Source organism: Lepidochelys olivacea (genome assembly GCF_965140295.1).
Source record: "Lepidochelys olivacea isolate rLepOli2 genome assembly, chromosome: 10".
Lineage (NCBI taxonomy): Eukaryota > Metazoa > Chordata > Testudines > Cheloniidae > Lepidochelys > Lepidochelys olivacea.
Window position 1 is genome coordinate 78,807,498 of NC_140420.1, and position 15,591 is coordinate 78,823,088.

Below are 15,591 nucleotides of genomic sequence, written 5' to 3' on the forward strand. Positions count from 1 at the left end.
AACCCCAATCCTCTCTCCTTACTGCTTCCTTCCTAACTTTTACACATTGCTGGCTTCTTGCCTTCTATCCTGTTGTGCCTGCAACATCTGGCAAGATCTCCCTCCTACCAAACCCTCCAGAAACCCTCCCTTTCCCCTCTCCCTTCACTCACCTCTGCTCACTGGTGCTTCCCAGCACTGTTATGGTCTGTTGTTGTTTTCGTCTGCCTTAGGGCCAGATTTTGCCATCCTCACTCACTTGGAGTACTACTCTGCTCTGCGAATGGTCTCACTGCAATCAATGAGACTACTGGTGGAAAGAGGCAATACTCACACTCAGGAAGGGCATCAGAGACTGGCCTCTTAGGTTGCAAGATCTTTGGGGCAGGGACTGTACCTGATTCTGTGTTTGCAAAGCACCGTGTAAGTTTACCGTGCTGTGGTAATGTTTTTACATCAACCGTAATCAATGATCATGTGGAATATGAGCTTGGTGGCTTGATATTTTTAATGCTAAACAGGACAATATATCTCACAGGGTACAATGCTGCACTGACCTGGTAATGGAGTAGATCTAATAAGTCTTTTCTCAGCATTAATGCCTGACCTTCGAAGACACGCTAGGTAGGAAAACATTTTGTTCTTCCACAATGAATAAGCACAGAAGCATGGGCCATGATCAAATGCAACCGAGAACAAGACTGCAGGTGAAGCCCATACACACACACACAAACACACACACACACGTCTTTTTTATTGCAAGCACTGCTACTCTTTTACACACCACCCGCCTAAAACTATCTCCTTTGTGTGCCAAAATTGATCCCTGCTCTTAATTAGCGCTCTCAGTTGCAGCAAAATTTCATTTGTTTCTTCCCAATTTAGCCTAATCCATTGTCCCTCTGCCGTGACCTGTGAAAATTAGTCATTGAGCTTGGTGACAGTGGTAAGTGCAAAATGCAGCATCAAAGGGACATAATGGGGGCCTCTTAGGATGGACAAAGAAATGCCATTAATCAAGGAATGCTCCAGAGGTGCCAGCTTATTCAGGCATGTGAGCCACTGCTGTTCCTAAGGTGCAGAAAGCGACAGGAGGAGGAGGGGAGGGTGGCTTGCAGAGAGGAGCTGTCCAGCCCTAGGAAAGGAATTTCCCTGGCTCTCCAAGGAACACGAGCAACTGTGTACAGACATGTCCTCTTCCATGTTGTCCAAGTGACGGAGATGGAAATTATAGCCAAATATTGCTTATTCCCGGAGCACAAAGTGGCTGAGGTAACTGTCCCCTCCAGACTTTGCTGGTTTACGGTACCTTTCCCCTAAGCATCTCAAAATGATTTACAGAAATGGTCAACGTGTTAGTTTCCCCCCTCCCCGCTGACTATTTTATAGGTGGGGAAACTGAGGCACAGAACGGTCACGTGACTTCCCCAAGCTCACCCAGCAAGTAACTTGCGGAGCTCCAGCCCATGGAGATTTTGCATCTGTGGATCTGATGTGAAAAGAGGGTCAGGGGAGGTGAAGCCAGGACATGGGGAGGTGGCAATATCATAAGAGTTCACAGTCATCAAACTCCTCATTCTCCCTTGTGTGTTTAAATGTATCCATCAGTTCCCCTTTCTGTTTTCATGGCCCCTACGCCACCAACACCCCCAGCCACTGCATGGTACACAGGGGATCAAGGAAGACACACAAAACATCACAGAAATGGGACACCATGGGGTCATGTGGACTGAAGAGACTGTCCCACACCAAGTAGCTACCAGCATCCCTTCCATGTGCATTGGAGGGTGGCTTGGGGGAAGGAGCCAGCCACTCTGTGCATTGTGTTCCCAGGAGAAATGGGCTTCACTTCCAGAGCAAGTCACGGGTTCATTCAGCATCTTTCTGCACTGAAACCCCACACAAGCAACCAGGGTGTGAAAGCCATAGGAGCATGGCATGTCCATTCACTGCACCACCAGAGATGGGAGAGGGCAGGGGCAAACATCACCCAGCCAGGCCATCCATAGGATTTAGGCCAAAAAGTTTCCTTCACGTAGACTTCAGCCCTGTCTTTACCTCTCCACCCATCCCAGCTTGGCAGTGGGCTGATGCAGGGAACAACAGCAGCACAGATGAAATGTACGAGAGATCCATTTTCACCTGCTGCTGGTTTGGAGAGAGAAAGGCAGCTTTATGCTTAGAAAACTGCTCAAAGTGATGGAGAGCAAAAAGATTTCAAACCTTTTTACAGACTGAAACACACAGCAAGGCAGCTTTAAACCCTCTCCTGAGAGCCCACGTCATTAAACAGTCACTCAGACTCAGCAAATCCCAACCGACTCTCACTTTCAATGTCCGGCATTCAAAAACCCACAATAGAGAACAATGAGGGAGAGAAAAGGCTGAGGATCTTTAAATTGCATTCAGGAGGCCATCTGGTCTGGCAGTCACAGCCAAGGCTGGGAACCGGCAGGGTCCTGGGTTCAGATTTAATCCGAGCCACTTATGGAGTGACCTCCGGCGAATCGTTTGACCTCCTTTTGCCTCAGTCAACCCGACTGTAAAACTGGGTTTAAAGCAGGAACCTGCTGGAAAACCATGTGCCATACCTGCAGGGAGCGTGAGCACATCCCATGCTCAGAAAGGGGACTGACCTGGAGATGTCAGTATACAATGGAAGAAAAGGGATCATGCAACAGTCCCTTCCCCGTGTTGACCTTTAAGGCCACATCCCCATTCCAGCACAGGCTAGCACCTGTGCTCACCGCACGTCTCACCAATCTGGCAGCACATTCTCTCCTAAAGAAACCCGTTGCTTATCTTCAGCCAGCATGTGAGTTCTCTGCCTCCTCGCTCACTGTATCACTCTGCAGCCTTTCTGCATTCTCTTGCCCTGGAGCACAGAGGGGCCAGTGGTCCTGGGTTCTATTCCCAGCCCCCTGCCATCCCTCGGAAAGCTGTTTTAACCTCTCTGTGCCCGAGTTTGCCCACCTGAAAAACAGGGAGCATAGGGCTTGCTCCTCTCACAGGGCACATGAAGATTAAAGTACTGTGGGACCCTAAACCCTTTAGCCAATTCTCACTGCAATCAGTGGAACGACTGCCACTGATTTCAGAGTACAAAGTATTATCATTAAGGGTCCATTTTTCCAAAGCACCTAAGAGACTTAGCAGCCAAAGTCTCATGGGTGCCTAAGTCACTTAGGAGCTGTTGACATATTTTGCACATAACAGAAAAGGGTTTAAAACCCTATCCCAGGGCTGTCATGCCCCTGGAGGGAGCTGTAACTGCAGACAGCAGGTTAAAGTGCAGAATCCACCACCCTGCTGGATTTCAGAGATTAAACATCTTTTCAAACATCTTTTATTTCGTTTCCTTTTCCTGGCCATTATCAGTAACCACAGGGTCAAACCCAGGATTAGCAAAATACAACATATCAAGCCAGGCACAGGAATCTTTTAAGTTACAAAGAATCACTAGGTACCCATCAGACCAACAGTATGGATTTCCTGGGCCGAATGGCTCCAGAAAGTCAATTCCTACTCACTGTCTTTCCAATAAACGGTGGCAGAAAAAAACGAAGCATCTCTCTCACCTGGTCATTGTAGCCACCTCTCTTCTTTGGCTTTGGATACTATTTGCATGCTGATAGGCTTGCAAAGCCTAAGATTTAAGGGCACCTCTAGATCCAAGCCAAAATAAATTCCCAGTGAATCATGTGACCTAATTCTTTGCTCTTTTGTAACACCTTCTGTACAGGTTCTCAGAGCACTTGAGGTTTGCAATCTGGGAGATTCCTGGCAATAAATGTTGATTCCAAGCTCTAAGGTTCCAAATTAGGATAGAAGTTATAGAGGCATTGTTTGGATTCCCGGACACTAGGTCACAGCTACTTGTGTTCCCCATGTTGGCTCAAGATAAAGCAGCCTGCATTCACTGTGTTTCCTGCCACTTCAGTAGTGAAGATTTCAAGCTGTCAAAATAAGACATAACAAACGTCTGCAACTCAGGCAATCAACCTGCGCTCCAGGGCTGCATCCAGAAATCCCAGTCCCCACGATGATGGAGAAGTCTACACTACAGCTTCCCTGGGTGCCTTTCCCCTATTAAAAGAGCTTTGTAATGAGGGGATCTGGTCTTCTGTCCCCATTTAAAGTTTTCTTTTTCTTACTGGATTTATACCAGGCCAAGCACGTGGAACTCAGGCATACTCCCTTGTTCCTAGAGATGGGCCCAAGGCATAAAGCCTAGAGATGGACACAGAGCGGAATCAGAGCTTTCCCAGACCCAGTTCAGATCCAGGACCATGACTGACTGAGGGGGTCTGTCATGGGTCTAAATATCCTTGCAGTTCAGACATTTTGGTTTTGAACTCTTCTATAGTCACTACTGATGACTTGATCTGCTATTAAACAGTTTCAGGCAACTTGATGTCTTAGAAAATGGCATCCAGTCTCCCAGTTCAGTGGTATGCGTACACCACAAGGTGCGTAGAGGTCTACTGGGGGGTACTCAACTCATCTAGATCACTGTTTCTCAACCGAAGGGTTGCAGCCCCCCGGGGGTGGCAGGGGTCACAGAAGGGGTTTAGGGATATTGCAAGTGCAGGGCTGGCAAGCAGGGCAATTGCCCAGGGACCCACGCCACAGGGAGCCCTGCGAAGCTAAGTTACATGCTTCAGCCCCGCTGCCTAGGGCCCAGGCTTCAGACAAGGCTCAAGTGAAAAACAGGTTCAAGTATCACACTGAAAAGTAAGTACAATATTTATATTCCAATCGATTTATTTTATAATTATATGGTAAAAATGAGACCATCACCAATTTTTCAACAACAGTGAGCTGTGACAACATTTGTATTTTTAGGTCTGATTTTGTAAGCAAGCAATTTTCAAGTGAGGTGAAACTTGGGGTACGCAAGACAAATCAGACAACTGAAAGGGGTACAGTAGCCTAGAAAGGTTGAGAACCACCATCCCAGCAGATGAAAATGAAAATTTACTGGCTCCGACAATAGAATCCCTGCAGTCATCTGAAAGAACTTCAGTGTCCCACTCTTGCCAAGTACAACGGCTAACATCTTGGCAAACAAACTCGCAAAATAACGCAGGGACAGAACAGAGATTTTTAAAGCACAAGTAAACAAAACTGAAACACCAAGAGCTTGATCAGCAGCTGATGTAAATCAGCATTGCTCCACTGACTTTCGTGGAGACCCCAGTTTACACCAGTTGTGGATGTAGACTTTTTTTTTTTTAAAGCCACCTTCAAATTGCTCTGGTTATGTCTAAAAATCAGTTATCTAGGTCCTGCTGACCTTAGAGATGTCCAAACTTCCTCAGCTTTGCTACAAAGGTTAAATGAGACAAATAACTCAACAGTCCTACCATTAATGAAACTCCTCTGATATATTTCCCTGGAGAATTCTTTCAAACGACTAAGTGCCATTACTGCCTGAAGAGCAAATGCTCCTATAAGCGAGAAACCATTGCTGCAGTTACAGCTTGTCCTAGCTACATTACAACCATTACAGAGAAGAGTGAGATTACATTTAAATGAACCTCACACTGCTACAAACCAGCATCCTTTACAAGAAAGGTGAAACAAGCACCAAATTTCAAGCTTTCAAAGGCAACTTAGGCAGACTCTGAAATTCAATGGGAGATGGGTGGCTAACTCTTAAATCTGCAAATCTATTAAAAATCCAAGCCACCTGTCCCAGTTTTTCTTGGACAATTCTGTTTCTTTCATGTGGTTTTGCTGGTTCACAAGAACTTTACAGGACCCCTGAAATGTCCTTGTTTTTTCATTTCAGCCAATCAAACCATTTGGTTGATTTTATAACTAAAATGTTGTTTGTTGTTTCCCCCCCACACACACCCCCAAGACATATTGCTCCAGGAAGTAGAATCGGCTCAGGGTTTACCAAGAACAATCCAGTCCAGCTGAATGAGGGTTCAGCATGCTGCACAATATTTGGACTGAGGAGAATAGTTGGAGGAGCACACAGACATTAATTACCAAAGCAGTTCTTTTGCTCAGAGTGATACTACTCAACGTCTCAGATCAAAGCTCATTCAGACCCACAAAGACATTAGGTACCTAACGCCCACTGAAATCATTGGAAGCTGGAGGCCTACCTACTACGGAAAAAGTCCTCCACCAGAAGTAATCTGCTCATGTCACTCTTGAGCCAGATGTTGGCTGTAGCAACACCGGCGTATATATATTTAAGTGCATTTTTGTCTTGTGCAAATATTTCATGACCCTAAAACGTGTCACCACAAAAGAACCCCAAGTTTTTAATTTTGGAAATGTGGTGACCCGATCTCAACTTTCCATCCAAAGGGCTCTCCATCTTCTCGACAAGAGAAAAACAAACCAGGTAGGTGGGTCTAAGGTTTAATTATGAAGTTCTGAAGGGTGGTTTGCAATCTGCATCCAAATCCATATGGTGGCACTGCCCAGGAAATACATTTGTGACAACACTGGGGCTATCTTGTTTCAACCTTAATTTAAAATGCTAACTTCATAATGAGTGGAACAAAACGGTGTAAATGTATTTCCCACTATAATCCTGGTCTGATCCTTCCAATATGGCCTTCTTTTGTAATTACATCCCTTTGTGATCTCACTCTAATGCCTTGTATTGTGACCCATAAAATAATCAGCCCTCTTTGTCTCTGCTTAATCCTTTTAGACTTCCTTCTTGCCTCTTCCCTCCTATCAATTCTCCCATTATTTAGGCTCAGCCTGCTCTTCCTACCATCCCACAGCTCAAAGGGGGCTGCAGTTTAAACATACTGAATGTCTTCTATACAGAGGAGTTGAAATGATGGGAAGATCTTTGCTGCTTTTAAAGAAAAAAAAAAAAAGCACACAACTTTCTTTGCCGGGCAAATAGCTTAAAAGGCAAAAGGACTCAAAGGCATGTGGGAACAGTAGGGTTTTTTGCAAGTGACCTTGAGACCCTCACCCTTTAGGTCACGGAGGCTAGTGGTTAGCAGGGAAGGGGTGTTGGCCTCGGGGTTCACTAGAGAAGTTGGTGCTGTTGTCTGTAATGTCCATCTCCAAAGGATCGATGCAGAGGACAGAAGTCACATCTGCTTTGCACGGAATATCAGCACTCCCCTCCTGCCAACAGGGGAAGTGCCAAGTACACACAGGCACAGTGGGATGGAAGCAAGTGGCTGGGGATCTGCTGAAATAAGGTAAATGAGCTGAGCGCCTACAGTGCTGGTAACTGAGGTCTCTCTGGACAAGAGGTGATGGGGGAACTCTTGTCTGGCAGGTACAGCCCTCTGCAGAGCCATTGTGGGGTGCCAACCTAGATCAAAGCATCAGGCCAAAACATCTCACCTGGCTTCAGGAAACCCATTTGGCATCAAGCAATGAGACTGCCTTTTTTAATACAATCAGATCAAACCGTGCAACTTGCCAGCATCAGGCCAGATGTGTGCAGCAGCTGACCCAGCATTCACTAGGACAGTGGTTTCCAATTAGCGATAATTGCTTGTTATTGAGTGATATAATCAATGGGTCCTATTCCACGGGCCAGGCTGTGATTTATGATGATGCAAGGCAGCTCCATGAAATTATAGTGCGGGTGGAAAGGCTGCAAATTCTGCAAGACGATACATGGCTTCCAGATAAGCCCTAGATAAACAAAAGGCGGTGATGGTAAGGAGCCTAGCTGCTTTACATTCTGTAGTGCTCTTCTCTTGAAGGAGGCCTGGAGAGTGGTATAACACCAGCGTGCATGGCATAGACCCCATGGAATGGAAATACCACTCAGTTCTTCCATGTTAAAATCATCCTGTGTTTATTTGGGACTAGGCTGTGAGACCTGAATTACAAGACCGTACGGGCTCCTAACCCATTCCTTCATCCGTTCCAGATCTTAGATCCATTTATCTTCCCTCACCTGAGCAGGTAGGTAGGAGTAGACAGAGAGTGGACGGAGCCTGAGCTCCACCAATCCCTATGCCTGCATGCCAGTGGTCGAAGCCAACAGAAAGTGCTATTCCGCTGGAAGGAGAAGGAAGCAGGGAGGAATTTGTGCCTCTGAGAGAGTAGTGTTGATATGCTAGAGTTTATGGTCTTGCTCAGGGCTATGCCTACAGACACAATCAAGCCCTTTGCATCTGTTTTATCCAGCAAAAGGAGAATGTAAAACAAAAACAAAACAAAGCATCACACCTTTTCATTATTAATACCTAGAGATTATATAGCATTTCCATCCATAGAGCTCAAAGAGCTTTACCAAGGAGGTCAGAATTATCATCCCCATTTTACAGATGGAGAAACCGAGGCACAGAGAAGGGAAGTGACTTGCTCAAAATTGCCCAGGAGTTCAGCATCAGAACCAGGAACTGACCCCTGAGTCTCCTGATGCCCAGACCTGTGGCCTGCCCACTGAATGATGCTATTATAGTTAAACACAACATCTGCAGGCCTGGAGAGAAAAAGAGAGCTAGTGTGAAATGAGCAATAAAATGCCTGATCAAAGTGCCTCTAATCAGCTTTTCCAGGGGCAAACTAAAGATCTTTAATGCTGTCCTGCTAAAAAAGGATACCTCTTTTTCCCCCCTGCCCATGAATCTCTGCAAGCCAGAGCCAGACCTACACAGATACATTCACACATCCTCCCTGATCCTTCCCTTAGGAGAACGTGGATACATGAAACTGATTTTAAGTAAGAAAGCTAAGAGATATGAGAAGATAAATTATGAAACTGTTCTGTTATCTTTAGAAAAAAATAGCTGTATTCAATAACATAATCAGATTATAAAAGAGCATGCCATATGCTGCGACCTTTCAAACCCACACACTGGGGTTGGACAAACAAACAACAAACAACTGGAAAGTTCTGATCAAGGACAGGCCAAGAAGTCTGCTAGATGCAGGTACAAATATCAAAGGTCTTTGTTCGGTTTAATTACTACTGTACAATTAATTACTGTATGAAAATACTATTCGCACATGTTCTGAAAATCCACATAACAGAACAAGCCAATTTCCATCCCTGCAATACTACTGTATAGCAACAGAGGTACCCTTATGAAGCCTATGTATTCTCATGAATAAAACCTAGCAATTATATAGCATTTAACTAATTAAATTTGATAACCCTGCCCCTAGGAGGTAAAAAAGTGCAGTTTAGCCCCATTTTACAGATGGGGAAACTGAGGCAGAGAAATGACATGACTTGCCCAAGGCTGCAGGAAAAATCAGTGCCAGAGCTAGGATTTGGAGTCTTGGTTGACTCAGGAATGTCTGGCCTCCATTTCTATGCTCAGACCATGTTTCTCTATATTAAAATTTCCCAAATCATTGCATCACTGAGATGTCTAAATACTGCCAAATCCAAGACTTTACTGAAAAGCTCAGGTAATTTACCTTCCCTGAGATATACGGCATAACCTTTCATTTCAATGCCAATATGAGGAGTTCGAATCTGAGCATTCATACCATGAGGACCCTGTATTATATGTACATCTGTGATCAGCCTGGTTTTCCAATTAAATTTTACCCAATATCAATGTGTTGAAGTAAACTTGAAACATAAAAAAAAGGCGATATCCAACACACTTCCTGAATGCAAACATGGACGCGCCACCGAGCCAAGAAGACTACAAGCCAAGCGACAATACAAAGCCAGAGTCTGTCATGATGATATGAGACGACTGTCATCCCTTTGAACAGAGTGAAATGTATAGCAGAGCTCTCTGGGGGCTCTGCTTTGTCAGATTCCTTTTACTTCTCAGTAGCGCAGCCTTGATAAACTTTCATGATTTTTTTTTTTTATTTCTCCTTCACTTTTCTGCCCAGCTGTCAGTACAGAACGAAGGGCGTATCTGCAGGGGGACCAGGATTTAGCCCATAGACATTTTTAACTCTTTCATATTTTCTTCCTTAAAGGAAAACAGCACCCAAGATTATAAGCGCTCGTTACCAGTTAATGCAACTGGAATTTCTGTGCTTAATGCACAAGGTGGGCGCCTCAAGGCAAGGACCATCTTTTTGGTATGTGTTTGTACAGCACCTAGCACAATGGAGCCCTGATCCATGACTGGGACCCGTAGGTGCTACCATGGGACAAAGAATAAATAACCGGTGGCCCTGGCAGCGTGGAAGTCCAGTGCAAGAGACGACAAACCAATTTCCACCTGTTTGGAACATTGCTTCTAAATACTGCTGGGGAACAAAATTTCCAACCTAAACCTTTTTTCAGCAAAAGAGGCAGATTCGGGGACACTGGACTTTTTCATGAATTCATGCCAATTTCACCTGTTTCGGTCCAAAAAAAAAAAAACCCTAATAAAAATGCTGAAAAAAATAGAAACTGTTCTTTTTTGATACCCAGTCGACTGAGGTGCCATTCTACATTCTAACGAAGAAGCAAGATGGGTGGTGAAGCTTTGGGTCCAGGGAGGACAGGCGTCATCTTGAGCGTCAGAGGGGACTGAATCTGGGACCTAACGAATAAGCCACTGAACTAAGTTTCTAGCTGGCACTTGCGGCGGATTCATATTTTCTATGGATCGGCAACACACGCTGAACAGTGGGTTACACTGGCCCAAGTACACATGCTCAGCTCCATGCACCACGATGCCCTGCAGATGACTCCCATTCCTGGTGGGATCTCACTGCACGGGGTGAGGAGAAGACAGTATATTCTGTACAGGGTTAATGGAGCATGGGAAGAAATTATGACAGCTCCAAGCCCGAAGCCAGAATATGGTCCAGAATATTTTCAACGTGATTCTCTTTCATTGTGATTTAAGCTAAAATCTAGTTACCAAAGGAAATGCTATTGAGGAACACACAGCTCTTCACATATATATTGACACCACAGCCTAGAGAGCACTGTTTATTGACAATCAGCTATCCCAAAGGTAACTCCTCTGGCTCTTACATCTCCCACTTACAGGGCCAGGAAGTCGGAAATTATACTCCTGTGTCAGCCATCTCCCAGCTCAGAAATGACAAAACTGGTCACCAAAAACGCTCTGAGGCTTGTCCTCAGGAGACTGACATGTTACAGATCTGGCTACTTGCCTGGCACAGATCCAGACCCTTTGCCTCCTCGATACTGTCATTACTCACACCACTAAATGGCGAGGTTGGCTGATGGCCTCTCCGTACACTCAGGAACGGTTGATGGCAGGACTTTCCCTTTAAGGACAGTCAGCGATCCAAAGCCCCACAGCAGGAAGGGAAGGATTTTAAGTGGTTTCGGTGGCAATAAGTATAACCAGGGAAGTTCCACACCCTGACGGAGGATATTGCCTGGGCTTTTTTGCCCCTTCCATCAGATGGTCTCAAAATAAATTACAAAGGCAATGGAAGCGTTTTTATGGGACCACTTCTAGAGCGAGCAAATCATGTTCTCTTAAAGGAGTTGGGGTCTTTTCATAATGTTGGCCCAGAATTTTTACATGAAGGACCTCAGCCTGGTGATAGCCAAGGTGGGAATGGGGTATCTCCTTACTCGAACTGTACATAAAGTACACGCCTAGATATAACCACCAGATCTGGTTGAATGCAGAAAGGACACCCTATTGGACCTCAGGCAGCCTGCAGATAGCCTACTGGCAAAAGGACAGACCCTCTGTGGAAGGCACATAGACAGAAACCACCACTCAGGGGGTTGTTAGCTGCTGCTGCTATCTGGACAACCCTCAGACTCATGACCAAACCAGCAATCAAAAACCCAAGCAGGCTGCATTTAGGAAAACACCAGCAGAGCATATGCCACTCAAGAAAGAATTAACTTCAGGAACAGCATTTCCAAATACAATGGGATAAATAAGAGAGCAGCAGACTGCAGGCACAGGCAGGCCACGGAATCACAATCGTGTTCCACTCAGTATTTTGTTCCCTTTCTTTCTTTTTTTAAATTTCATTCACTCTTTGACATTTTCATTTTTTTCCCCCCTACAGGCTCCTACAACAGACAATCTGTCTTGTGCTGTTAGCCTCGCCCCCGAAGGCAAAGCAATGCCACGGAGTAAATAAGCCTTGCTGCCTCCATACTGCCTGCCTTAAATAACAAAGAAATAGTGACCTTCAAAAGGTCTTTGCCTACTGTTGGAAAAGTGATGCCTTATGAATGGTACCTAGCAGCGGCGAGAGGCAAAGAGAATTCAAAACACAGAACAGAAGAGACATGAGTGATGGAGTATTCGCTGTGTGACTGACTGCAACACACTCCTTTGGGACAGGGGATTTACTACCATGAGGTCTCTCTATTTTTCTCCTCCTTAAGCAAGGGCTGATTAGCTCTCCTTTTACAGGAGTACAATTATTCCAAAGATTAGATCACAGCGATAGCCCACATCTGCTCCCCACTGGTCTTTTTCTCTCATTCTTTTAATCCTCTCCTCCACCCCGCATTCAGGTTTCCAGACAGAAGCCTGCCAATGGCTTGGTTCTTACTGTTTAGCAATCCCGTCCCTATATGAACTTTCACCCTTCCAGCCCTGCGCGTAAGATCTACAGAAAGAGGCGCACGGACGCTCCTGCACCAGTTCTGAAAGCACGCCCAAGCCACGTCTCTGTGCACCAGATACAGGGAGGGCAGGCAGGCAGAAAACGTAAAGTGGCAGCTGGGCTCCCAAAAACCCATTAGCTCTGGGACAGAATGGGAGCACATGTACCTCTGCATCTCAGATCTATAGTCAAGTTGTGATGCCCCCTTGGCGTTCAGATCATTTAGATCCTTGTAGACTTACTGCTCTACCTCCAGCCAGCCAATGCAACTACTATGCATCCTTCAACGGTACCAGGGAATGAACATTTCTACTTCCAAAACAAGACCATCCTTGGCTGGAATTTGGAGGCCTGGATAGGGCGAGCGCAGTACTTACTAGCGGCTTGAATCTTCGCCTTACGGCTGACCACCAGCCCAAAGCGGTTTTGAGCCATGCAGTCGTATTCGCCTTCATCAGACGACCCATCCCCCCTGACTTTCTGGAAGCGGGAGACGTACAGCGATCCATTGGCCAGCACGAAGGTGTTCTCATTGTCCATGACCATCGCCCCGTTCTTCCGCCACGTAATGGTGATGGGCGGGATTCCCTCCACCTGGCAGTACAGCACCAGCGGCCGCTCCTGCACGGCTATGTCATCACTGGGCTCCACGGCGAAGGCCAGCTCGGTGGAATGACCAAAATCTAGAAGATGGGGGGAAAAGGGAACAAACCAAGTCAGTTACTTAATCCACAAGAAGCATCCAGAGTTAAGGCTTTAACTAAGACCAGGGATTTATGAAACCCGTCCAGAAACAACAGGTTGCTGTGTCTGGGCCGTAAGGACCTTTCCCAAGAAACGGGCAGAAGCTGCTTGGTCAAGAAGACTAGAAAGGGACCGCTCCAGCAAGGAATAGTTAGTTGCTCCTGGTGCCCTGAGGAGCACCTGGGAAGAGCACGCACATTCCAACAAGCAGCTCAGAGTCTGTGTTTCATTTTGAACCCTCCTGGAGCTGGCTAGGGAAATACAATAAGGAGCAGCTGCAGGCAGTGTTGTTCAGAGATGCCTTAAGGGACTGAAATGAATGGGAACTGGGCATCCAAACCCTTGAGGTGGCTTAGGAAATCTCAGCCATATTATACCCACTTCGAGACTATTACCTTAGCCCTGACTGGTGGGGCAATGTCTATAAAAGAAGGATTCGCTCAAACAATGCGCATCTGTTACTTTAGAACAGCCATTCTCCACCTCATGACCCTAGGTGACAACAGGAAAAAAAGCTTCAGCCGCTCCTCTAAGCAAACAGAAAGGGATGGTGGCCGCGGCCCCCTGACTTATGACACCCCCTCGGGAGTCACGACCCTCAAGTTGCACGTTCCTTGCAACTTATTGTTTCCAGGAAGCTAGTGACGCCTTCTGAGGGAAGCCCCTTTAATGGGCTGAGTTGGGCCTTTCCTTTTACCACCTAGCACATCTTATGCAGTAGCAGTCACATGATGTCATTATTACATTCTTAATGAACAGTAAAGTAGGCATAGTAATATTAACTCACAATCTTATGGAGCAGAAACACAAAACATCTCCTGCAGCCCATTACACTAACTGACATCTTTAGAACATGGGTTAACGTAGAATTTCTAACACCAAGCAAATCCACGCTTCACACCACAAAGATACATGCTAATTTTCTCCTTTTCCCAACAGAATGTCTAAACACTATGTCCTTTGTATTTTATGCTTCATTTAGTCCAGCACACCTTTTTAGGCTATAATTTGCAATGCAGTCATGATTACAGACTTGAAGGAAAGATGAATATAGGCCAGCACTTTTAAGAATAGTTCAGAGTAAGTGTTTACATGCACACCTGAAATGTAAAAGGGGACCAAAGGACAGCTGTCCTAATATAAATATTTGAAGGGTGTAAACACCATGGATGGAGACTTTACTAGGGTGGTTAAGAGGAAGGATCACTAGAGGTACTGTCAGGACTCTGAGAAAAGGAAAATTAAGTTGAACAACAGGAAAGTCTTCCCAACAATTGTGTTTTACAAGTCTCCCACGGGTTGTGTTGGAAGCCTCATCATGTGGGGCATTCATCAGATGCTGCTTTCAAACATGAGGAGATCAGAGAATAATAGAAGATTAGGGTTGGAAGAGACCGCAGGAGGTCATCTAGACCAACCCCCTGCTGCAGGACGTACCCCAACTAAATCAAATAGAAATGCAGTTGAACACAATCCTGCAGTTCCAGGAAGGGATCAGATCATCAGACATGCCTCTTCCATCTGCAATTTCTACAGTTCTCTGAAAAAAAATGCTGCTTGCTGCAGGCTGCATGTGCAATGTACCTGGAATCCACCAATTTGCAGAATGGGTATGAGTGCCAGATCATGCTGATACTCAGTGGAAAAGTTCTCTGCTACATATTCCAGAAACAACAGCACCAAATTTACTTTCTATGCACCTTGAGTCTCATCTTACTCCCTCTGATGTCGACGGGGGGCTTGTCATGGATTTTAAATGGTCCTGTCTGGAGGATATTTCCATTCAGTCTCACACTACATAAAAGATGACAAAATACACTGAAAATTAGACCAAATCTAGCTAACGTTTCTTTGGTATGTCACTCCCTTCAGCTCTTCTTGCAGTTCTCTAGCAAAAGAGAAGAAGAGATGATGTTGTAAGAACTAGTGTAACCAAGTAAAACCGCAGTAATGATGCCATTCTCCATAGTACGTATCCGTATCTCTTCACCTCTTTACGTCCTAGGAGCACATGAAAGCTCCAATTTAAATTAATGGGGTAGCCATCATTTAATCAGCAACATCCTCAACAGGTAGAGTCAGCCAAGCACACAATGGGCTCAACCCTCCATCCACTGAAATCAACAGCAAAACTCTCCCACTGATTTGAAGGGAGGAGGAGAAAAAGGGGCTAAGGTAATAGCGGTTAAAGTTCCTTTCATGTTCCCCTGCCAATATGTTTCAACCCTGCCCTGGAAAATCCACTTGTAGGATGGAGAGCGGTGTTTAGTCTCCAGGGACTCTGCTGATATAGTTACACTGCTGCAAATTCCCTGGATGCAGACAAGATCCTACTGCCATACTCATAGATACCATAGTGGCAATCTGGGCAACTACCTTAGATAACTTTCCAGT

The 15,591-nt window shown here is 45.5% G+C and overlaps 1 protein-coding gene across 1 annotated transcript in view; it reads right to left on the minus strand.

The window, feature by feature from the left end:
• Positions 1–15,591, minus strand: part of IGDCC3 (immunoglobulin superfamily DCC subclass member 3) — a 191,156-nt gene that overhangs the window by 160,639 nt on the left and 14,926 nt on the right. Inside the window, exon 2 of the mRNA XM_084642518.1 lies at positions 12,831–13,136. Coding sequence (XP_084498644.1) covers positions 12,831–13,136 — 306 coding nt within the window. The remainder of the gene's footprint in view (positions 1–12,830; positions 13,137–15,591) is intronic.